The following is a 25715-nucleotide window of genomic DNA, read 5'->3' as shown; positions in this document are numbered from 1 at the left end:
CGGTTTCCTCCCACACTCCAAAGACGTACAGGTATGTAGGTTAATTGGCTGGGTAAATGTAAAAAAAAAAAAATTGTCCGTAGTGGGTGTAGGATAGTGTTAATGTACGGGGATCGCTGGGCGGCACGGACTTGGAGGGCCGAAAAGGCCTGTTTCCGGCTGTATGCATATGAAGCTATGAATATGAAACAGCTCTAGAGATGCTCTTTGCAACAATCCACAACTGAATGGGCTCTTGTACATCTATTATTTGATGTGTTACTTACTTCAAATAATAGGAAGGACATGTGCATCTTTTCATCAGATTGGCATATCATCCCATTATATTGTGGGATGGTGCAGCTATTAATGCACAAGCAGTTTCAGTTTCAACAACCCAAGTTTAACCCTTATTTCCAGTGCTGTCTGCATGACGTTGACACATTCTCTTTGTCCTACGTCCCGACGCTCTGGTTTCCTCCCGCATCCCAAAGAAATGCAGGAAGTAAATCAGGCAATCGTACAATAGACAATAGACAATAGGTGCAGGAGGAGACCATTCGGCCCTTCGAGCCAGCACTGCCATTCAATGTGATCATGACTGATCATTCTCAATCAGTACCCCGTTTCTGCCTTCTCCCCATACCCCCTGACTCCGCTATCCTTAAGAGCTCTATCCAGCTCTCTCTTGAATGCATTCAGAGAATTGGCCTCCACTGCCTTCTGAGGCAGAGAATACCACAGATTCACAACTCTCTGACTGAAAAAGTGTTTCCTCATCTCAGTTCTAAATGGCCTACCCCTTATTCTTAAACTGTGGCCCCTTGTTCTGGACTCCCCCAACATTGGGAACATGTTTCCTGCCTCTAACGTGTCCAACCCCTTAATAATCTTATACGTTTCAATAAGATCCCCTCTCATTCTTCTAAATTCCAGTGTATACAAGCCTAGTCGCTCCAGTCTTTCAACATATGACAGTCCCGCCATTCCGGGAATTAACCTAGTAAACCTACGCTGCACGCCCTCAATAGCAAGAATATCCTTCCTCACATTTGGAGACCAAAACTGCACACAGTACTCCAGGTGCGGTCTCACTAGGGCCCTGTACAACTGCAGAAGGACCTCTTTGCTGCTATACTCAACTCCTCTTGTTATGAAGGCCAACATTCCATTGGCTTTCTTCACTGCCTGCTGTACCTGCATGCTTTCTTTCAGTGACTGATGCACTAAGACACCCAGATCTCGTTGTACGTCCCCTTTTCCTAACTTGACACCATTCAGATAATACTCTGCCTTCCTATTCTTACCACCAAAGTGGATAACCTCACACTTATCCACATTAAACTGCATCTGCCATGCATCCACCCACTCACACAACCTGTCCAAGTCACCCTGTAACCTCATAGCATCTTCCTCACAGTTCACACTGCCACCCAGCTTTGTATCATCTGCAAATTTGCTAATGGTACTTTTAATCCCTTCATCATACATTAGTCCTAGAGTAGTCAGTGGCAGAGAGAGTGGATGGACACAAGAGGGAGAACAGGTTGCAGTGAATTACATGGGTGAATGTGAGGAAGAATAGATTTCAAGGAATATGTGGAAGGAATGATAGGAATATTCTGATAAGCAGCTTTGACTTGACAGGCTGAATGACTTAATTCTATGTATTAAGAACATGTGAATAAGTAAGACATTTAGTAAGTACTAGACGGGCGTGGACCAGTTGTGTCCAAACCTCTCCTGAGGGGCTAGCAACCCACCCCCAACTGACGACCTGCGGACCCATTGTCGGCCAGGGAGTCGTCCCCCAGGGCTGGGGGCGGGCGAGGGGGGAGAGGAAAGGGGAGAGGGAGCAACTCACCCCGGCCCAGAGTGACCTGTGGACCCATTGGGTGCAAACCTCTCCTGCAGCGGCAGCAGGACGGAGACGGCCGTTGTTCTGAGCGGGAAGAAGCCCCGGCGGATAACCAATGCGCGTTGAGCGCACGTGCGGATCCGGCGGCCATCTTACGTAGGTATCAGATCAACGGGCCCCAACTGCGCAGGCGCGGACACGTTGGGTTCCCATCGTGTCGTCGAACACGTAGGTATTACTGCGCGGACGTGGCTGACGGGCAGGGTAAGTGGAAAAGGGATTCATTAAAGTTTATAAAGTGTTTTATTAACATTTAAAAAGTGAATAATTAAAAAAATATAACAACCACTTGAACAGCAATGGTGAGTAAGGTGGGCCTAAAATTGTTGCGCTATCGTGTACCGCTTTGGCTGTATTTCGGGTACAAACAAACAAATATATATACAAGGTGAGAGTTTCAGTAATATATAGATTTCAGCATCGTGCTATTATGTAAGCCAAGTGCAGAAAGGAAGGCTTGTCCTGATATGTACCTTTAACAACCCTTTTTGAATGTCCCTGGCCCAACGATCAAGCACACATTTACTCACAATGAAGTGCTTTTGATATGTGATCAGTGTTGTACTGCAATGAACACAGCAGGCAAATTGCACTTGGCCACAACCCCAAAACAGAAAAGTGTAAAACCCACAGATCTGTTTTTGTGATGCTGACTGGGGAATAATAATTGGCCGGTGAATATTCTCCTGTCTTTCTTTGAAATAGTGTTATTGGACTTCCATATGTACATGAGAGAGCAGATGGGCCAATGTGCAATTCTCTGAAGTGGAAAAACCATTACAAGTCCAAAGTATGATCCAAAGCAGGTGCCTTGGTTATTGGGAAGGTGCCCAATTTGATTCATTCACTGAAACAAACGCGAGCTTTATTATTTTATTGGTCAATAAACACAGGAGTGCAGAGCATCAGTGTGCTTGGCTTTCTTCAGCCATTCTCAGTACATTATCGTGCAGCAGTCAAACACATTCTCGGTCAGATAAAGGAAAGAATTTTAACAAAAGAATGATGCAGCCGCTCTAGGTTGACCAGGAATTTGCAAGTAAGTCTCTGGGGTGACCGTTGGTATTGACCCATGGAACTGCGTGCAGGTTGGGGATTTTGATACAAAATGTGGAAGTCACCGAGAGAGAGACGACGTAGAAACGGGTCATGGGACCACATTTGTGATGATCACTAGTCCCGTCACAGTCCCATCAGCTCTCCCAAATTCTACGACAACTACGAGAATCGGGGCAATTTAGCGTGGCCCGCAGATCTACAAGATTTTAGGGTTCGGACTGAAATCAGGGCACCTAGAGGAAACCCTCATTGTCACAGGAGGAACGTGTAAATTGTCATAGACTGCAACAGAAGTCAGGATTGAACCTGGGTCATTGGAACTTTGAGGCAGCAGTTCCACTAGCTGTGCCAGTGTGCTGCCCTGTGTGCTTCCCACCAGGAGTTCAGAGCATGCAAGCATTTATTTCAAGAGGGCTTATATATAAAAACAGGGATGCAATGCTGAGGCTCTATAAGGAGCTGGTCAGGCCGCATTTGGAGTATTGTGAGCAATTTTGGGCACCATATCTGAGGATGGATGTGCTGGCTCTGGAGAGGGTCCAGAGGAGGTTTACAAGAATGATCCCGGGAATGAGTGGGTTAATCTACGTTGAGCGTTTGTCGGCACTGGGCTTGTACTCGCTGGAGTTTAGAGGAATGTGGAGGGACCTCATTGAAACGTGCAGAATAGTGAAAGGCTTGGATAGAGTGGATGTGGAGAGGATGTTTCCACTAGTGGGAGAGTCAAGGACTAGAGGTCATAGCCTCAGAATTCAAGGACGTTCTTTTAGGAAGGAGATGAGGAGAAATTTCTTTAGTCAGACGGCGGTGAATCTGTGGAATTCTTTGCCACAAAAGGCTGTGGAGGCCAAATCAGTGGATATTTTTAAAGGCATAGATAGATAGATTCTTGATTAGTACAGGTGTCAGAGTTTATGGGGAGAAGGCAGGAGAATGGGGTTAGGAGGGAGAGATAGATCAGCCATGATTGAATGGCAGAGTAGACCAGATGGGCCGAATGGCCTAATTCTGCTCCTATTTCTTATGACCTTAAGATCACATGCTGGTGGCTGTGATTAGTGCAGGGTGGTCACAACCAAGGCACATCCTCCTCCAGCCTCTGCTCAGCTGGGTAATGTATTTAGTATCCCAGTGACAATGCCAAATTGCAAACTCATACTGATTGCGCACAGGATCCAGAACCCTGCCTCAGCTCAAATGGGAAGATGTTTCAAGGCTGCAGTCATAGAAACATGGAAACATAGAAAATAGGTGCAGGAGAAGGCCATTCGGCCCTTCGAGCCAGCACCACCATTCAATATGATCATGGCTGATCAACCAAAGTCAGTACCCCATTCTTGCTTTTGAATGAATGAATGAATAAGTTTATTGGCCAAGTATGTGCACATACAAGGAATGTGCCTTGGTGCTCCGCTCACAAATGACAACACAAACATACAGTTGACAATTAAGAATAAAGCATAAACACATCATATCATATCATATCATATATATACAGCGCGGAAACAGGCCTTTTCGGCCCACCAAGTCCGCGCCGCCCAGCGATCCCCATACATTAACACTATTCTACACCCACTAGGGACAATTTTTACATTTTTACATTTTACATTTACCCAGCCAATTAACCTATATACCTGTACGTCTTTGGACATAAAAAAGAGACTACAGACTTTGGTTATTGAGTAGAACTACCACTCGTGGAAAAAAAGCTGTTTTTGTGTCTGGCTGTGGCTGCTTTTTCCCCATATTCCCTGATTCTGTTGGCCCTAAGAGCTAAATCTCTTGAAACCATCCAGTGAATTGGCCACCGCTGCCTTCTGTGGCAGAGAATTCCACAGATTCACAACTCTCTGGTTGAAAAAGTTTTTCTTCATCTCAGTCCTAAATGGCCGACCCCTCCCTTATTCTTAAACTGTGACCCCTGGTTCTGGAATCCCCCAACATCAGTCAAGGCAACTTTCTTTTTCCATGGATGCAGTGATCAAATCCAAGGCATGTGGGGAAATGCTGAGTTCCCAATTCTGACCATGTAGATTTCAGATTCCCACTTTAGTTTTGGCCAGCACAATGATGTGCAGTGCCAAGTATTCACCAGCAAAGAAGCCACTGCAGCAAGGTACACCGGTGGTGCAATGGTTAAATTATCAATTGGTTACCACGAGTCTGGAATAACAATTGGGGGATTCAAGTCTGCATTGCACCAATTTAAATTCAGATTCATAGCCCATAATGGAAAATAAACAGCTCCGACTGCATTATCATTAAATCCCATTTGGCTCACTTCGGGTAGACAATATGTTGTTCGTACTATTTCATGATCAGGACAATAAGAGAGGAACTCGATATAGTGCCTCAGATTCTTTGCTATTCCTCCTCTTCGTCAGCCAGGGCCACTAGAGTCAGTGTCATAGAGTGATACAGCGTGGAAACAGGCCCTTCGGCCCAACTTGCCCACACTGCCCAACATGTCCCATCTACACTAGTCCCACCTGCCTGCGTTTGGTCCATATCCCTCCAAACCTGTCCTATCCATGTACCTGTCTAGCTGTTTCTTAAACATTGGGATAGTCCCTGCCTCAACTACCTCCTCTGGCAGCTCCTTCCATACACCCACCACCCTCATAAAGAGAGATTGGGCAAACTGGGATTGTTTTCTCTGGAATTCCAATGATCGAAGGGAGACCTCATAGAGGTCTATAAGATTATGAGTGGCATGAATAGGATAGTCATTGCCCAAGGTGAAAATATCTAAAACTAGAGGGCATAGCTTTGAGGTGAGAGGGACTACTCCTGCACCTATTGTCTATTGTCTATAGAGGGCGTAGCTTTAAGGTAAAAGGGACAAAGCTTACAGGAGATGTACAGAGCAAGTTTATTTATTCGCGGGACTTTTCATCGTCCGGCGCTGCTTAAAATCGTCCGCGGGATCTTCCATCGCCCGGCGGGGACTTCAGGGTCGGGAGCTTCAATTGATTCCACACTGCAGCTTTGAGTTTTGACTGCCCGACCATGGGTGAAGAAGGAGATAAGACTTTCTTTTTTATCCATCCATCCATCACAGTGTTGGGGTGCCTGGAGGAGAGTCACTGTGATGGATGTTTGTGTTGAATTGTGTAGTTGTGTGTTTTTGTTTCGGTTTTCGGTGTTGTGACTGCGTGGTAACTAAATTTCGTTCAAACTTGTTTTGAAAGACAAATAAAGATATTCTATTCTATTCTATTCACAAAATGCTGGAGTAACTCAGCAGGTCAGGCAGCATCTCGGGAGATGCTATTCTATTCTTCTATTCTATTTTATAGACTGGTGAGTGCATGTTACAGCTGTCTTGGTCATGGTGGAAGTAGGTATGATAGTGGTGTTTATGACAGGCACATGGATATGCAAGGAATGGAGGGATCTGGATCGTGTGCAGGCAGATGAGATGACTTTATCTTGGCAACATGATTGGCAGAGACATTGTGAGTTAAAGGCCTGTGCCAGTGCTGTTTTTTCCTATATACTATGTTCTATGTTCTGGACTAAACTAAGTTAAGTCCAGATCTCGTTGTACCCCTGTACAATGACAATAAAGATATATTGTATTGTATTGTTAAACTATACTAAACTCCATTCATTTCCATGGTAAAGCAAACGTCCATCGTGTCACAGTCTGTCCTGTTCACTCACCTGCCAGCCACGCCCACCACGTTAAGCCAACTCCCCTCACCTGTTCACTCACCTGCTCCAGATCACCAATCAAGCCAGCATATAAACCCTTCCTGCACACACACTCTTTGCCAGATTGTTCTTAGCCCTCATGCAAGACTCTCCAGCATTCTCCCTTGGACTGATTTCCCGTTGCCGACCCTGCCTGCTCCCGACCTTCATGCCTCGTCGTCGCCCTGGTGAACGCCTCAGTCTTCTGTCCCCGACCACGAGCAGGTAGAAATAAAGCTCATTCTAAAACTACTTCCTTGGTTCCGTGTGCTGCATTTGGGTCTACCTGCGGTCCGTTACACATAGAACTCAGAGGACCATCGGAACACAGCTACCAGCCTTGGAGGGCATCTACAACACACGATGCCTCAGAAAAGCCACCAGCATCCACAAAGACTCTTCACACCCCAGCAACAGTCTGTTCGAACTCCTTCCATCGGGCAGACGATACAAGGCCTTCTACGCCCGCACCTCCAGACTCAGGAACAGCTTCATCCCCAGGGCCATAGCTGCTATGAACCGGTCCTGCTGAGCCGGATGGTCACATCGCACAGTGAACCGGCACAGATCTACTTGCACTTTATTCTGTTTTAAAACTGTTCCAATTTATTTAATTGGGTTGTTTAAATTAATACTGACTAGCTAATTAAATTATTGCATCGTATGGGAGTTGCATTCCCAATCTCGTTGTACCCCTGTACAATGACAATAAAGATATATTGTATTGTTAAACTATACTAAACTCCATTCATTTCCATGATAAGGCAAACCTCCATAGGCGGCACGGTAGCGCAGCGGTAGAGTTGCTGCTTTACAGCGAATGCAGCGCCGGAGACTCAGGTTCGATCCTGACTACGGGTGCTGCACTGTAAGGAGTTTGTACGTTCTCCCCGTAACCTGCGTGGGTTTTCTCCGAGATCTTCGGTTTCCTCCCACACTCCAAAGACGTACAGGTATGTAGGTTAATTGGCTGGGTAAATGTAAAAATTGTCCCTAGTGGGTGTAGGATAGTGTTAATGTGCGGGGATCGCTGGGCGGCACGGACTTGGAGGGCCGAAAAGGCCTGTTTCCGGCTGTATATATATGATATAGCAACCAGCAAGTTTCAGTTTATTTATTTATTTTGCATTCAACTTAACGTGTTTGTTTGACTCAATACATTTCAATGCACTTAATTGTTCTTAAGCAGTAATTGTGTTTAAAGTATTTATTGTTTGTTCTGTTTTCTGAAAAAAATGATTAAAATTATTTTAACGAGTTTTGACCAATTTGAATGTGTCAGAGTATTTTCAGACATTCAACGTCATTACACAATTTTGACACCAGTTGGCCTTAGGATAGTAGATTAGCCCCATTAATTTTTATGGCAGGGATTTATTCAACTGGGATCATAGTGCTGACGCCATTAAAAGTTAATCTGTCATCAAGGAGTAATAGTTACAATGTGTTGCTTTTCATTTTGTTATCTGCTGAATTTCTCACCAGATCAGCGATAATGAACAGATTCCAGCTAATTATGATTTCTGTAGCAAATCTAGTGGAGAGACAAGGTTTCATTATCAGCATCTTTCATGGGCGCGTAGAAACCAGCAGCTGCCATGCATTTTACAGTTCAATGAAAGCAAATGCCTTTAATAAAAATGTCCATGTTTCAAAAAATGAATTATTACAAAATTAAGCTGTATAAATGACAGTAAGCCAAAAAACAGACTTGTTAAGAAAGGAAGGCAGGACATGTTGATGTAGAACATCAAAGCTGTAAAAAAAGCATTTTGAACTATAACATTATTAGAACTCTGCTGAACTTAATTGAGCGGAATAAGTCATAAGAAAAATTGAAAGAAAGTCTATGAACCATGTTAAGGAGGAACAGCTATTTTTAAAAATAAATTTTAGGGAATCCCTAAATTGGTTTTAAAGATGTTACATTTCAACACAATAAATCCATGCAATTTGTTGTGTTGCTGTCAGACACAGGAAGGAGTAAACGTTTTGCCTCCTCCATCTATTAAAATGTTACCATTGGGCATCATGCCAAATGCTTATTTATTGCATACCAGTCCTTAATTTAAGTTTGAAAAATAATCTTCTGTTTTCAAAGGCAACTTCATCATTTCACAAATCTAAGCCAGAAGGCACAAGGGTGACAACACAATTTTTCATTGAATTCAATCTATTTTTTCTCATTTAACAAATGCTAACAGGCCCACTTAGTATTCACCATACTTCTGCTTTATTTCAGATTTCTAGCACCTTTGATCTTCCATCCAAAGTAAACTTTCTTTCAGACTCAAAAATATTCTGCTTCAATGTTTAAGAATTTCATCGCCATCATATTGAGTGATTTAAAAGAACCAAAGGAAGTTATTCTGCCCTCATGCCTGCACCAACATTTTTTTAAGATAGTCACAAAAAGCTGGAGTAACTCAATGGGTCAGGCAGCAACTCTGGAGAAAAGGCATAGGTGACGTTTCATTACCTTTTCTCACCCATTCCTCTCCAGAGATGCTGCCTGACCTGTTGCATTACACCAGCTTTTTTTGTGTTTATCTTCGGTGTAAATCAGCATCTGTAGTTCCTTCCTTCATATTTGATAAGATGGAGGCTGGCCCTTTACTTCAGCATTACTTTCTTGCACTGATCACTATTTTCCAAATATCTTGCATGGCAAACTTACTGGCTTCTTGCAAAGAAAGTTCCAGAGGTTTGGAACTCTTTGGATTTAGAAATGTTTTCTCACCTCTGTCCCGAATGGCTGACCATTTATTTTGAGACTCTGGTCCTTAGTTCGTCAACCCAGTTAGGTAAAACACCAACTCGACAACTATCCTATTGATGATAATTAAATGTATCATCCTACCACAACCAGAGAGCAGTCCTGAACTACGATCTACCTCATAGGTGAACCTCAGACTATCCTTCATCGGATTTCGCTGGTTTAACATTGCACTGAACGTTATTCCCTTATCATGCATCTATACACTGCAAATGGCTCAATTGTAATGTGTAAGAAGGAACTTCAGATGCTGGTTTAAACTGAAGATAGACACAAAAAGCTGGAGTGATTTAGCGGGACGGGCAGCATCTCTGGAGAGAAGGAATGGGCGACGTTTTGGATTGAGGCTCTTCTTCAGACTAGTCAGGAGAAAGGGAAATGAGAGATACAGACGATGATGTAGAGAGATATAGAACAATGAATGAAAGATACGCAATAAAGTAACGATGATAAAAGAAACAGGCCATTGTAAGCTGTTGGGTGAAAATGAGAAGCTGGTGTGACTAGCCATGGCAGTCTGGCAGGCTGACCTCTATCGGGCTGAGGCCAGGCAACAACTCTCAGACACCTCCTCCTACTTATCCTTGGACCATGATCCCACAGATGAGCACCAGGCCTTAATCTCAAACACCATTACTGGTTTCATCACCTCTGGCTGTTTGCCTTCCACAGCCTCCAACCTTTTAATTTGCCACCTTTTTTACCTTCTCCCCAAAATGCACAAACACAACTGCCCTGGCAGACCCATTGATTCTGCCTGCCCCTGTCCGACGGAAATGATTTCCAGGTACCTCGACTCCATCCTATCCCCCCTGGTCCAATCTCTTCTGACCTATGTCCAAGGTACCTCACATGCCCTTCGTCTCTTTAATGACTTCCGGTTTCCCAGCCCCCACTCCCTCATCTTTACAATGGACGTTCAGTCACTCCACACCTCCATCCTCCACCAGGAAGGCCTTAAAGCCCTCCGTTTCTTCCTCGACCGCAGAACCATCCAATTTCCCTTGACTAACACTCTCCTCCGCCTAGCGGAGCTGGTTCTCACCCTCAACAACTTCTCCTTTGACTCCTCCCACTTCCTCCAAGTCCAAGGCGTGGCTATGGCCACCCACATGGGCCCCGGCTATGCCTGCCTCTTTGTAGGGTTCGTTGAACAATCCCTGTTCCAGGCGGACAGTGGCCCTATCCCCGAACTCTATCTCTGTTACATTGACGACTGCATTGGTGCTACCTCCTGCACCCATGCAGAACTCATGGACTTCATCAACTTCACCACCAATTTCCATCCTGCACTCAAATTTACTTGGACCAACTCCAACACCTCCCTCCCCTTTCTTAATCTCAGTCTCCATCAAAAGAAATAGACTATTGACTGGCGTCTATTACAAACACACTGACTCCCATAACCATCTCGATTACACTTCTTCCCACCCTGCTTCCTGTAAAGACTCTATGCCCTACTCCAAATTCCTCCGTCTACGCCGCATCTGCGCCAAAGATGAGGTGTTCCATACCAGGACATCCGAGATGTCCTCATTGTTTAGGAAACGAGGGTTCCCCTCTCCCATCATAGATGAGGCCCTCACTCGTGTCTCCTCAGTACCCCGCAGCTCCGCCCTTGCTCCCCCTCCCCCTAGTCACAACAGGGACAGAGTCCCCCTAGTCACCCCATCAGAGTCCACCCCATCAGCCGTCGAATACAACACATAATCCTCTGAAATTTCCGCCACCTCCAACGGGATCCCACCACTGGCCACATCTTCCCATCTCCACCCCTTTCCGCCTTCTGCAGAGACCGTTCCCGCCTCAACTCCCTGGTTAACTCATCCCTTCACATCCAAACCACCCCCTCCCCAGGTACCTGCCCCTGCAACCGCAGAAGATGCAACACCTGTCGCTGTACCTCCTCCCTCGACTATGTCCAGGGATCCCGACAGTTCTTTCAGGTGAGGCAGAGGTTCACTTGCACTTCCTCCAACCTCATCTATTGTATCAGTTGTTCAAAATATGGACTCTTATACATCGGCGAGAACAAACGCAGACTGGGCGATCGTTTCGCGGAACACCTTCGCTCAGCCCGCCTGAACATACCTGATCTCCCAGTTACTGGACACTTTAATTCTCCTTCCCATTCCTACAGACCTTTCTGTCCTGGGTCTCCTCCATTGTCAGAGTGAGGCTAAACGCAAATTGGAGGAACAGCTTCTCATATTTCGCTTGGGCAGCTTACAGCCCAGTTGTATGAATATTGATTTCTCTCACTTCAGGTAGCCCCAGCATTCCCTCTCTCTTTATCCCTCCCCAACCCAAGTCGCACCAGCTTCTCATTCTCACCCTACAAACAGCTTACAATGGGCTGTTTCCTTTATCATCGTCACTTTTTGGCATATTTTTCATTCATTGTTTTTTATCTCTCCACATCACCGTCTATATCTCTCATTTCCTTTATCCCTAACCAGACTGACCAAGAGTCTTGACCCAAAACGTCACCCATTCCTTCTCTCCAGAGATGCTGCCTGTCCTACTGAGTTACTCCAGCTTTTCTGTGTCTATACTCGATTGTAATCATGTATTGTCTTCCGCTGACTGGATAGCACGCATCAAAAGCTTTTCACTGTACCTGTGTACACGTGACAATAAACTACACCGTTCAAGCTGTTAATGAGATCACCTCCTAAACTCAAGAGCACAGGCCTAGTTTGTTTAACCTTTCACCAGAGCACACACCAACATTCCTGGAAACAATCTAATTAACCTCCACAACACTCAGTCTGTTGTAACTATACCATTTCTCAGGTGAGGAGCCCCTGTGCACAATATTCCCACTAAAATGATTAATACTAATCATACAACACACGTGTACAGTTATTACATAGATGGAAGATAGAGATAGGAATTTGACATTTAATGTAAACCTACTATTTTTTTTAGACTGTGGGAGATTTCTTTTGGACTGTGGGAGATTTTAGATTTAGAGATACAGCGCGGAAACAGGCCCTTCGGCCACCGAGTCCGCGCCGCCCAGCGATCCCCGCACATTAACACTATCCTACACACACTAGGGACATTTTTTGCATTTACCCAGTCAATTAACCTCCATACCTGTACGTCTTTGGAGTGTGGGAGGAAACCGAAGCTTTCGGAGAAAACCCACACAGGTCATGGGGAGAACGTACAAACTCCGTACAGACAATATTCTATTGTACAAAATACAATATTAAGATACTGAAGCCGAGTAATAGTTTGGAAGAATATTTAGCTGTTTTTTCATCCAGTCATGTGGCATATGCAGTAAACTCCATATCAGCAATCATGGAGCACATTGAAGCTTTATCATAGTGATATCCAAAAGTAAGATGCACAATATAGGTAATGAAGCAAAGCTATTGATAGAAGCTTATTCGTGTAAAATGATTACTCTTTTTTTTTAACACAGATATAAGCTGTTCCATGTAAATTGGCTAATAACACTATTGAAGTAGCAAAGTGATTCCATACAAACCTCGTGAAGCATTCACAAACTATTACAGCAAAAGATCATTTCCAGGCTTGCATCAATTACCTAATCTGTTTTTGAGCAGTTTGATTTTTTTTTCAAAATAAATGGGAATTCATAAGCCTTCAAGCTCTACAATACATCCAGCAATTAAAACAAATTACTGCCATTTTCCATTGAGCAGATTTTAGCATAATCATTACTTTGTTGATTGAAAGTTAACCTCCTGCTTGAGTTCAATAATTAAATTATTCCTGAGATTTCAAAAATTTTAATTCAGTACGTTCCTCGCCATTATCAATTAAGCTCTCCATTCAAATTGAGCTCTTTGAGCAGGCAGAGGTTTGTCCACACAATGGAATGTTTTCCCATTTTGGATCAGGAATGGGACACTAAGAGGAAGTCCTTGAAATGGATTAGTCAGCAGATTGGCACAGCTTGGAAAGATGCTGCCTCGTTGTGCCCGAGATCTGGGCTCAGTCCTGAGTTCAGTGCTGTCTGTGTGAAGTTGGCATGTTCTCCCTGCGACCATGTATGTTTTCTCTGGGTGTTCGGGAATTGACAGGTATGTGGGAAAATAATAGATGTGGTTCGTGTGGGATTAGTATGAATGGGTACCTGACTGTCCAAATGGACTCGGTAGGCTGAAGGGCTCGTTTCCATGTTTGACAACTCCTTGACACTTTGTTAGTGTCTAACCTATTAGTCACAATGGCTCCAGTAATAAATCATGATTTTAATTATAATTAGACTTTTCTACAAACTTCCATGAGCAATATAGTATGAAATCATTGAGCTTTTCCGATGCCTTTTTATGTTGTCTTCTCAGAACTTTGATGCATTATCTGGCAAAAGTTCAGCTTCAATATGTTTGTTTTTAAATGGTTATAACAAATTAAATGTATTTGATTATGTACAATTGGTGCAAGTGGTCCAAACTACACCCACAACTACTGCAAAGCCAATATTAATGTAATCAAATGGATAAGCCTCAATTGTTAATTGTTCAATTTATTTAAGGCAGTTCTGACATCTTATGTTTGGATTGAATTGGCTGCACTAAACAGGTCAATTATTTAAAATGCACCTCCATTAAGATGCATAAATCTAAAACTTTCAGTTTTTCAAAGTGCCAACTATCATCAATAAAATAAATCTTCTTGCAGATTCAGAGAATGCTGCCTATATTCCATGGATTACAATCGTGTGAGAACAACCAAAATTCAAGTAATTGGTGAAACCACTAAATTGTTAAACCACTGGTCAGAGATGATTTATTTGCTATGGTAATACTTTCAAGCTAACATGTTCAAAATTTAATTAAGTTAGAAACCGATGCATTTTTTAATGTGACAGTATAGCGTACTAACACCTCTAAAACGTTAAACGTCACTATTTCGTTTTTGGGCCAGATGACACATGTGTTCATTAAAGGTGTGTACCAGTACCTCTTTGTCAACAGAAAGCACCTGCTTATGAAACAACATAAATTTACAGGTTTGCACAGAAGTAATATATCAAAGTTTTGCTTAAGTAATAGAGAGAAACACATCATTTAAGAAAATAACACCAAACCCTTGAAATTGGTAAATAAATGTAACAAAAAAACATTGAACAGTAAAGTGCAGGAACAGGCCTTTTTGTACACAATACCTCTGTCAACTAGATGCCAAGTTAAATCATTGAGAGTCGTTCCTAGTACACACCGATCAGCCAAAACATTATAACCTCTGACAGGCGAAGTGAATAACATTGATTATCTTGTTACAATGGCACCTGTCAAGGAATGGGATATATTAGGCAGCAAGTGAACAGTCAGTTCTTGAAGTTGATGTGTTGGATGCAGGAGAAATGGGCAGGAGTAAAGACCTGAGCGACTTTGACAAGGGCCAAATTGTTATGGGCAGACGACTGGGTCAGAGCATCTCTGAAACGGCAAGGCTTGTGAGGTGCTCCCGGTCAGCAGTGGTGAGTACCTACCGACAGTGGTCCGAGGAGGGACAAACCACAAACCGGCGCCCAAGGCTCATTGATGCGCGAGGGCAACGAAGGCTATCCCGTCTGGTCCGAACCGACTGTGGTACAAGTCACAGAAAATGTTAATGGTGGCCACGGGAGGAATGTGTCACAATACACAGTGCATCGCACCCTGCTGCGTATGGGGCTGCACACGGAGGACCAACAGCATATTAGGCGGGTGGTCATAATATTTTGGCTCACCATGGTAATAATGGTAATAATGTTTTGGCTGATCGGTGTGCGTAGTTCTTAACAGATATTTATCGAGATTAATTAGGTCAATAAACAATTTTGCATGGGAAAATCACAATCCTTGCAAAGCATTACTTGCCTTGTCCTGAAGTTCACAGGATGTGGTTGTCCATCGTACAGCGCCAGATAATCATACTCTTCCTCCAGAGCAAACGATTGGAACACAATCTGTATTCTATTGCGCTCTTCTGCCACAATGATCCACGTACAGTTTGCACCATTTGGATACCCATATGGGAAGCCAGGACTTTCTATCGTGCCGTTTAATCCTTGTAATGTGCCCCCACAAGTATAAATAAACCCTGCAATGAAAAAGGACATAAGAAAAAGGATTAAGGCCATGTTTATTCTTGGCGCAATTTTATTTAAAATCCCAAACTACGACAATCTGTGACAACCTACGACAATCCCCGCAACAAACAAACTTTTCAAAGTTATTGTGCAATTTTCTCATGACTCTCTGCAAGATATTTTTCATACTTAACATCATCGGATGATTCATTTTTCTTCAAATTGCTGATATCTGATGACAAATCTAAATAGGATTGTCACGCCTTCACAGAATGTGTTGGCGTAGTGCTGATGGATTAGTATTTGCAGCAATGAATTCTGCATGAATGGTGCACAGGTCAGCTCATGAGTATGGGAGCTGATATATCCTTCGCATTTATCAATTTGTTAAGTCATTTGCTATCATATTTGCTGGATAATGATGGAACCATTGAGCATATCGGATACTTAATATAATTTTAGCAGAAGCATTATTTTATTACGAAGTGATCTGGATTGAGCAACAACAACTTTACTCGTTATGTCAATGTAGCGGAGATAGAGTTTGGGGATAAGGCCAGTGTACGCCTGGAACAGGGATTGTTTGACAAACCCGACAAAGAGGCAGGCATAGCTTTTTATTCGCTGAACACCTCCGCTCAGTCCGTCTCAACCAACCTGATCTCCTAGTGGCTCAGCACTTCAACTCCCCCTCCCATTCCCAATCTGACCTTTCTGCCCTGGGCCTCCTCCATTGTCAGAGTGAGGCCCAGCACAAATTGGAGGAACAGCACCTCATATTTCGCTTGGGAAGTTTACACCCCAGCGGTATCAACATTCTCCCACTTCAGGTAGTCCCTTCTTCCCCTCTCTATCCCCTCCCACTTTCCAGTTCTCCCACTTGTCTTCCTGTCTCCGACTACATCCTATCTTTGTTCCGCCCCCTTCCCTGACATCATTCCGAAGAAGGGTCTCGACCCGAAACGTCATCCATTCCTTCTCTGCTGAGATGCTGCCTGACCCACTGAGTTACTCCAGCATTTTGTGTCTACCATAACTTTTAATGTTTTAGATTGCAATGCTAAAGGAGAAATTTGCATCAGATGTGATCTATATTGGTTTACTGTAAACTTGGTTTTACTTTGTAAATGTCTTATGAGGTTCTCTCTTATCTGAAACTTGGCCTCCACCGAATGCTACCAGAGTAGTAACTTCTAAAGTCCTTCTAATGGACATTTGAACTCTCAATTGGAAACCAATTGCTCTTCACCTTCCGAAAGCACAGGTACAAATATCACCAAAGCAAAACAAGAAATACATATGAACACTGGAAATGTTCTGTAAGAAAATAACTGCAGATGCTGGTACAAATCGAAGGTATTTATTCACAAAATGCTGGAGTAACTCAGCGGGTCAGGCAGCATCTCAGGAAAGAAGGAATGGGTGACGTTTCGTGTCAAGACACTTCTTCAGGCTGAAGAAGGGTCTCAACCCGAAACGTCACCCATTCCTTCTCTCCTGAGATGCTGCCTGACCAACTGGAAATGTCCCGGATAAAAAGCACAATGGGAATTTTTGCAAACGAACCATTATATTTGTGTGAAAAATAAAGAAAATTTAGTTTATAGGTCATTACGATTCATATCACTGTAGGTTTGCTCGGGATTAAATGTAATGATTTGAAGATGGTAACTTACAAAATAAGCAAGCTTGTATTGTAGCCCCGTGAGAATACGAGTGAAGCAATATTTGCCTTTTCAGTCAGTGCTGGGACAACAAGGAGGTCAAATCATGAAATACGAATTACCTTTTGACCCAAATGACATCTGATGTATTTTAGTTTGAATACAAGATAGTTAATCGCTCCAATTTTATTATAAATACAACTGAAAATGGAACTCTGTTTTTTGGAAGTTCTACCTGTTAGAGAAGAAATAGGAAAATTATTTCCAAAGAACACACGCCAAGTAGGGCAGCACAGTGGGACAGCAGTACTGTTGCTGCCTTACAGTGCCAGAGACCCGGGTTCAATCCTGACTGTAGGTGCTAGTCTGTGCGAAGTTTGTACATTCTCCCTGTGACCACGTGGGTTTTCACCGGGGTGCCCTGGTTTCCTCCCACTCCTTCCAAGATGTGCAGGTTTAAACAATAGACAATAGACAATAGGTGCAGGAGGAGGCCACTCGGTCCTTCGAGCCAGCACCGCCATTCAATGTGATCATGGCTGATCATTCTCAATCAGTACCCCGTTCCTGCCTTCTCCTCATACCCCCTGACTCAACTATCCTTAAGAGCTCTATCCAGCTCTCTCTTGAATGCATTCAGAGAATTGGTCTCCACTGCCTTCTGAGGCAGAGAATTCCACAGATTCACAACTCTCTGACTGAAAAAGTTTTTCCTCATCTCAGTTCTAAATGGCCTACCCCTTATTCTTAAACTGTGGCCCCTTGTTCTGGACTCCCCCAACATTGGGAACATGTTTCCTGCCTCTAACGTGTCCAACCCCTTAATAATCTTATACGTTTCGATAAGATCTCCTCTCATCCTTCTAAATTCCAGTGTATACAAGCCTAGTCGCTCCAGTCTTTCAACATATGACAGTCCCGCCATTACGGGAATTAACCTAGTAAACCTACGCTGCACGCCCTCAATAGCAAGAATATCCTTCCTCACATTTGGAGACCAAAACTGCACACAGTAAGTACTCCAGGTGCGGTCTCACTAGGACCTTGTAGAACTGCAGAAGGACCTTTTTGCTCCTATACTCAACTTTGTAGGTTAACTTTGTAGGTTAATTGACTTTGGTAAAAATTGTAACTTGTCCCGACTGTGGAGGATAGTGTTCCTGCGTATGGTGATCGCTGGTCAGCACGGATTCGGTCGGCTGAAAGGCCCGTATCTCTAAAGTCTAAAAGTCTAAAAACTCCAGTGGCTCAAAAAAGTTATGTAAATATTGAAGAGAGATGACCTTAAAGTGCAATACTATTAATTCTGAAATGATTATCATCCAGTAATCTTCTCTTTAAATAACTTTGATGAGAAATCACACAGCAGCTTTGGCAGCATTTGCAATCATTTTCTATTGATCATGTCAGTCATACAAGGTGTGGGCGATGTATGCATCTTTGCACCCACAAGGTTACTCTCAATGAAGTTTCTCCAATTTTAATGCTTTCATCGTTTGCTCATTTATGTGATCAAACTGATACTGCTCCACCATTTTTACTTTCTGCTGATTGGAGACTACATCGATACAGAGCACAAATGTGATCAATTAATAGATCTCCTCAATTAATGACTCACCTGAATCAGCAATAAATCCACCTCCTGCACAAAGCATGTTTTGTATAAATATTCTAATGTCCCCCATTAGTTACCTGACTTTTTATTACCTTCCCTCCTTCTCTCTACCTAAACTGCTGTAAGAAAATAACTGCAGATGCTGGTTCAAATTGAAGGTAGACACAAAATGCTGGAGTAACTCAGCGGGTCAGGCAGCATCTCAGGAGAGAAGGAATAGGTGGTGTTTCGGGTCGAGGCCCTTCTTCAGACTGAACTCAGTCTGAAGAAGGGTCTCGACCCGAAACGTCACCCATTTCTTCTCTCCTGGGATGCTGCCTGACCCGCTGAGTTACTCCAGCATTTTGTGAATAAACACCTTCGATTTGTACCAGCATCTGCAGTTATTTTCTTACACATTCTCTACAGTGCAATCAAGCATCATTTGTTCACCAGTCACCTACCCCCAATGTTCAATTTGAGTTACATAGAAACAGGTGCAGGAGTAGCAGCCCATTCAGCCCTTCGAGTCAGCACTGCCATTCAATATGGTCATGGCTGATCATCCAAAATCAGTGCCCCGTTCCTGCTTTCTCCCCATATCCCTTGATTCCGTTAGCCTTCAGAGCTAAATCTAACTCTCTCTTGAAAACATCCAGTGAATTGGCCTCCACTGCCTTCTGTGGCAGAGAATTCCACAGATTCACAACTCTGGGTGAAAAAAAATGTCCTCATCTCAGTCCTAAATGGCGTACCCCTGATTTTTAAACTGTGACCCGGGATTCTGCATCGGGAACAGTTCACCATAACATTGCTGGAGATTTCATTATCACCTCAGCTCAAGAAGTCACGTCCAGTGGAATGTGACATCTCCTGTAGCATTTAACAGAGTAACAAGTAGTTCTGTGAAAGATGATGTCAGTGAGAATCACGGCCAAAATCCGCCACTGGCCACATTCAAACTAAGTGCAGAGAAAGGTGCTTGTGGTTGGAAAACAATCATCTGATTTGCAGGACAAAGCAGCAGGAGCCCCTCAGGGCAGTGTTGATTCACTTTCAAGAGCATCATCAATGATATTCAGATCTGCAGTGAATGCCTACTGTTGCAAAGTGTCAGTTTACAAATCCTCAGACTTATTCACTCTCTGCATAAGAGTATGCCAAAGATAGACACAAAAATGCTGGAGTAACTCAGCGGGACAGATAGCATCTCTGGATGGAAGGAATGGGTGATATTTCCGGTTGAGACCCTTCTTCAGACTGACGTTTCAAGTCGAGGCCCTTCTTCAGAATGCCATGGCTGCACAAGAGGCACGGTGGCGCAGCGGTAGAGTTGCTGTCTTACAGCGAATGCAGCGCCGGAGACTCAGGTTCGATCCTGACTACGGGCGCCATCTGTACGGAGTTTGTACGTTCTGCGTGGGTTTTCTCCGAGATCTTCGGTTTCCTCCCACACTCCAAATACGTGCAGGTATGTCGGTTAATTGGCTGGGCAAATGTAAAAATTGTCCCTAGTGGGTATAGGATAGCGTTAGTGTGCGTGGATCGCTGGGCGGCACGGACCCGGTGGGCCGAAGGGCCTGTTTCTGCGCTGTATCTCTAAAAAAAAAACTATATACCATATGCAACTTTGCAGTTCTCAAACAAACCATGGATCTAATCACCCGATGTTAAATCCTCAGATTTACTGAAGCAACCAAAAGGAATTTTCAGTCCAATCAATTTGTAGCTTCAATGTTACTTAGTGGACTAGCTGCCAGAGTTCTTGACCATTGTTCCAGAGACACAAGTTCACATCTGACCAGCTGCGGAACTTGAAAATACTAGTCTCAAGAAACAGGAAAAACACATTAAATTCCAGGTGGACTGATGCTGTTGAAGCAGCAGTTTACACCCCAGCGGTATGAACATTGATTTCTCTAACTTCAGATAGTTTCTCTGTCCCTCTCTTTCCCCTCCCCTTCCCAGTTCTCCCACTGTCTTCCTGTCTCCGACTACATCCCTTCTTAGTCCCGCCCCCTCCCCTGACATCAGTCTGAAGAAGGGTCTCGACCCGAAACGTCTCCCATTCCTTCTCTCCTGAGATGTTGCATGTCCCGCTGAGTTACCCCAGCATTTTGTGATACCTTCCTGTTGAAGAAAGGAAATCTACTGCCCTTATCCCAGGCCTAAATATGATTCCAAATATCAATGTTGACGTTTGACTGTCTCCCCGGTGAAAGGGCAATTAAACAAGGACAATAAGTGCTAATTTTACCATTGATGGAGAGAAGTGAACACACAGTCACATCTGGTCTAATCTATTGGCATATGGTTCCAATTTACGAAGCTCACACGCTTAAATAAACCACTGCAAAATATATCCCCCCAAAAACAATATTTGGGAAATTATTTTGCTTCCTTTCTCTTATTCAGTAATTGTCTTCACTCCACAAAACCACCCTCCTGGTTCATCGAAATAAATGGCAGAATTCTATCTGGCACAGAATGCTTAATAACTCATTCCTACCTTTTTATTTGGACTAGGTTTAGTTTAGTTTAGCTTTGTTTAGCTTAGTTTAGTGATACAGCATGGAAACAGGCCCTTTGGCCCAGTGAGTCCAATGATACATTAGTTCTATCGAAACTAATCTTATCGAAACGTATAAGATTATTAAGGGGTTGGACACGTTAGAGGCAGGAAACATGTTCCCAATGTTGGGGGAGTCCAGAACAAGGGGTCACAGTTTAAGAATAAGGGGTAAGCCATTTAGAACTGAGATGAAGAAAAACTTTTTCAGTCAGAGAGTTGTGAATCTGTGGAATTCTCTGCCTCAGAAGGCAGTGGAGGCCAATTCTCCGAATGCATTCAAGAGAGAGCTAGATAGAGCTCTTAAGGATAGCCGAGTCAGGGGGTATGGGGAGAAGGCAGGAACGGCGTACTGATTGAGAATGATCAGCCATGATCACATTGAATGGCGGTGCTGGCTCGAAGGGCCGAATAGCCTCCTCCTGCACCTATTGTCTATTGTCTATCCTACACGCAAGAGACAATTTACAGAAACCAATTAACCGATGACTGACTTTGACTTTGGAATGTGGGAGGAAACCGGAGCACCCGGAGAAAACCCAGGCAGACACAGGATGAAAGTACAAACTCCATACAGACAGCACCCGTGGTCAAGATTGAGCCCGGGTTTCTGCCGCTGTAAGGCAGCAACTCTACCGCTGCAATAACATGCCGGTATATCTTGGTATAATCATCCCTGTTATTCCTTTGTGCCTGATAAGATTTCTACTCTTTCCTCTCAACAACTTGGTTAATTCAGAATATACCAGCATCAAATTGATTCACTCTGTGGACCTTTGTTTGTAGAGCGATCTCCAATCATCCAGAGGTTTGGTAATGTTGAATTTGCTGCAACCATCTGCTCAATCTACCAATTGTTCTTCTGGGAAATGTGTTTCTGTTTACTTTCTCACTCTTACTCACTCTTTTCTCGACATCCCTCAGCAAATGGTTACTATTTATTGAAACTATTATTGGAGAATTTCCATTAAAGGTCGTTTAATATGTTACTGCTCATGATTGCAAAGGTTTTGGAACAAAGAACAAAGGGGAGAGTTAAAGGAGATGTTTAAAACCACAAGTGATCTTGATGGTCTAAAAAACAGGAAGGATCTTTTTTCTCTAAAGGAGAATTCAAGAAGTAGATGGATAGATTTAAGATAACTGGTGGAAAGATTGAAAAAGATTTAAGGAAAATAAACTTAATTCACAAGTGTTGGGTATCTCAGCTCATTGCCTGAAGGCAATTGGATGAGGGTTATGATCCAGCATCTGGATTAGCCTAAAATTCATTTTTAGTTGTTGGCCGTTGGGTTGTTGGTTGTTGGTCCTTGGGTCATAGAACCATAGAAACATAGAAAATAGATGCAGGAGGAGGCCATTCAGCCCTGCGAGCCAGCACCGACATTCGTTGTGATCATGGCTGATCGTCCACAATCAGTAACCCGTGCCCAACTTCTTCCCATATGCCTTGATTCCACTAGCCCCCTAGGGTCGACGGAGCCCACGACTGGGACCTGGGTTGGCGCCACAGAGGCGTCAGGAGCGGATCCGGCGGCGATAGTGGAGAGGGCGGTATGGCAGTGCTGACTGACCGGCGTGGACAGACCATGTGGAAGTGACGACGCCATTGCCCGGGGGGAGGAGCAAAGGAGGACCCAGCATGGGGGACCGCCGTGAGGGAAGGGGAAGAACAATGGAGGACCTATTGTGGTGGGGGGACCACTGTGAGGGAGGGGGAAGTACAATGGAGGACCCAGCGTGGGGGGGGGGGGTGTGACGGGAGATCACCGTGAGGGAGGGGGAAGAACAATGGAGGACCCATCGTGGTGGGGGGGGATCTGCGTGAGGGAGGGGGAAGAACAATGGAGGACCCATCGTGTTGGGGGGGGGAAACGCCATGAGGGAGGGGGAAGAACAATGGAGGACCCATCGCGGTGGGGGGGGGGGGGAAACGACGTGAGGGAGGGGGAAGAACAATGGAGGACCCGGCCTGGAGAGACCGCTGTGAGAGAAGGGGGCGGAGGGGTGACTATTTGCATACCTTGGGCATGCAAGCAAAGAATTTCACTGTGACTTGTCATATGTGACAAAAGTATTCAATTCAGTTAAATACACGATGGGCTGACTGACCTCTTTCAGTGTGGCAAATTTCAAAACATTCTGTGATCTTACATAACTTCAAATAACATTTCAAACTCTTTGTCGATGAAACAAGAGCCGAGGTCGGTTCTGTTTTATGTGCCAAACAATGATTTTTCTCTTCATTCTGCTCAAAGCTCGTTTGTAACAAAATTGTCTATTTGTTTTATGTTCGCGACATTGTTTTATCCCTTTGGAACAAAATGAACGAAGCAGTTAAATGCCTGACATTCACTTGCTCTCTCCATTTTATTCTCATCCACCCACACTCTTCAATGCGTTCATTCTTATCATCTTCATTCAATTTTAAAACCAAAGCGTGCCATTGTCAAGTCACTATTTCCAGATCTATCTAATTTCCACAATATTTTGTATTACGGCTCCTGGCCTTTCTTAATGGTTCATCTTTTAACAGTCAAGAGAGTTTAATTGTCATATGAAATGCCGATGGAACGATGAAATCCTTACTTGCTGCAGCTTTACAGACCAATTAACGCATCAATATACAAATAAACATACAATAATCAGTAATACAATAATTAGTAATCAGTGCTACTTGGTAACCAGACTGTAATTGTGCAAAATCGAAGTACATAGTGAAACCAAAACAAAGTTCATGGTGGATCAGAGAAAGTTAGTGATGTGAAGTATTCAAGAGCCTGATGATGATACTTTGTCACTTGTACCTAGCTGGGTGCAGTGAAATACTTTGTTTTTGCAAACAAAGTACACAAAACAGTCTCCGCAAAGGCGCCGGATAAAGTTACAAAAAGTGCTGATCCCTTCTTCGTCCGTCCCCCCCTCCCTCCTACTGCGTCCCTCTTCGTTCTCGGCAACGCGGCCTATCCACCTCGGCCCGTCTTGACCCCTAGGATCGGTCCTCAGCCCAACTCCGTTCGAGGCCCCGACCCGACTTCGTCCTTGTCCTCGGAGCTCGGACCCGTCCTCAGCCCAGCCCGACCTCGTCCTTGGTCTGACTTGACCTCGGTGCTCCGACTTGACCTCTGGGCTCCGACCTGACCATCTTTCTTCGACCACTCGCTCTGCGTCAGTTTCTATGTCGGCCTGAGGGGCGGGCCTTCCTCCATTATCGTCAGACCGCGTCGGGCCTGCGCGTGGGGAGAGTCCATTCCCACTGCTCACCGGAGATAGGCTGCCTTTTTGAGGCAAGGAGGCCCTCTGTAGATCCCCTCGTCGGCAGGGAGGTCGGTACTTATGGACCAGGCAACGTCTACCACTATCTGCAGCCTCTTTCATTCCTGGGCCTTCCAATGACCAATCCAGATCACAACACAACCAGTCAATATGATCTCCACTGTACAGCTGTCGAGGTTGGATAGTGCATTTGCTGACTATCTCCTCAATCTTCGAAGGAATGAGAATTATTGACGTGGTTACTTTGCGATTGCACAGGGCAGGTCTTCTGAGATATGGATGGCCAGGAACCTGAAGTTGTTGACTTTCTCCACCTACGTCCCATCAATGGAGGCAGGTTCATGAATCCTCAGCATTCTCTTCACTCATAGGCTGGTGTGCAAGGCCCCATCGGACGCCAAACATCCTCTGCACCACCTCGCCCAGGATTCACAGCAACTGGGACCTCAACGCCTGTCATCTCGTCACCCTTTCTCCCGTCACGCAGCGACCCTCTGTGGCTCCGGTTTCAACATACTCGGAGCACGGAGAACCAGCTGGGAACAGACATCGCCACCTCCTCAATTCACTGTCGCACCGAACACCACAGCCCCATCCGGCTCGGACATGCCCCGCAAAGAGTGGGTCGCCCTGAACCGTCTCCGCACAGGGATCGGCCGGCTCAACGCCAACGTGCATCGTTGGGGGTTGCGTCCATCAGCAGCCTGCGTGTGTGGAGCAGACCAGCAAACAGCGCAGCACGGCATGTTCGACTGCACCGTCCTCCGTCCCCCTGGTGGAGGGGTAGACCTCACGGCCCTCGACAACAGCACATTGCACACAACGCAAGAAGAAGAAGCATTCTCTTCCTTGGTTTTGCTAACGTTGTTGTTGTGGCACTTTTCAATCTGATTAGCAACCTCTCCCCTTCACTCTGACTCACCCTTTATTCATCCAACAGCAGCGATATCAGTGGCAACAGCAGCGAAAATATTCTTCCATCGCTGGATAATTTTACAATTGAGAAGATATCAGCAATGCAATTGGATAATTCATGCATCATTTGATTTCCATTTAAATTGATCTTTTTGCATTTCAACACACCAAAGAAACAGAAAATCCTTTTTCACAGCCATTCATAATGTCA

General features: G+C 44.4%; 1 protein-coding gene across 2 annotated transcripts in view; it reads right to left on the bottom strand.

Moving 5' to 3' along the window:
* The window catches only part of csmd3b (CUB and Sushi multiple domains 3b), a 1698079-nt gene that overhangs the window by 1493283 nt on the left and 179081 nt on the right, over positions 1 to 25715 (bottom strand). For both annotated transcript variants that reach the window (XM_078397138.1, XM_078397139.1), the window contains exon 2: positions 15275 to 15497. In XM_078397138.1, the coding sequence (XP_078253264.1) occupies positions 15275 to 15497 (223 nt within the window). The remainder of the gene's footprint in view (positions 1 to 15274; positions 15498 to 25715) is intronic.

This window comes from Rhinoraja longicauda, chromosome 4 (genome assembly GCF_053455715.1).
Source record: "Rhinoraja longicauda isolate Sanriku21f chromosome 4, sRhiLon1.1, whole genome shotgun sequence".
In the NCBI taxonomy this organism is placed as follows: domain Eukaryota; kingdom Metazoa; phylum Chordata; class Chondrichthyes; order Rajiformes; family Arhynchobatidae; genus Rhinoraja; species Rhinoraja longicauda.
Note: the sequence above shows the minus strand (reverse complement) of the source record. Positions and strands in the feature narration are given on the sequence as shown.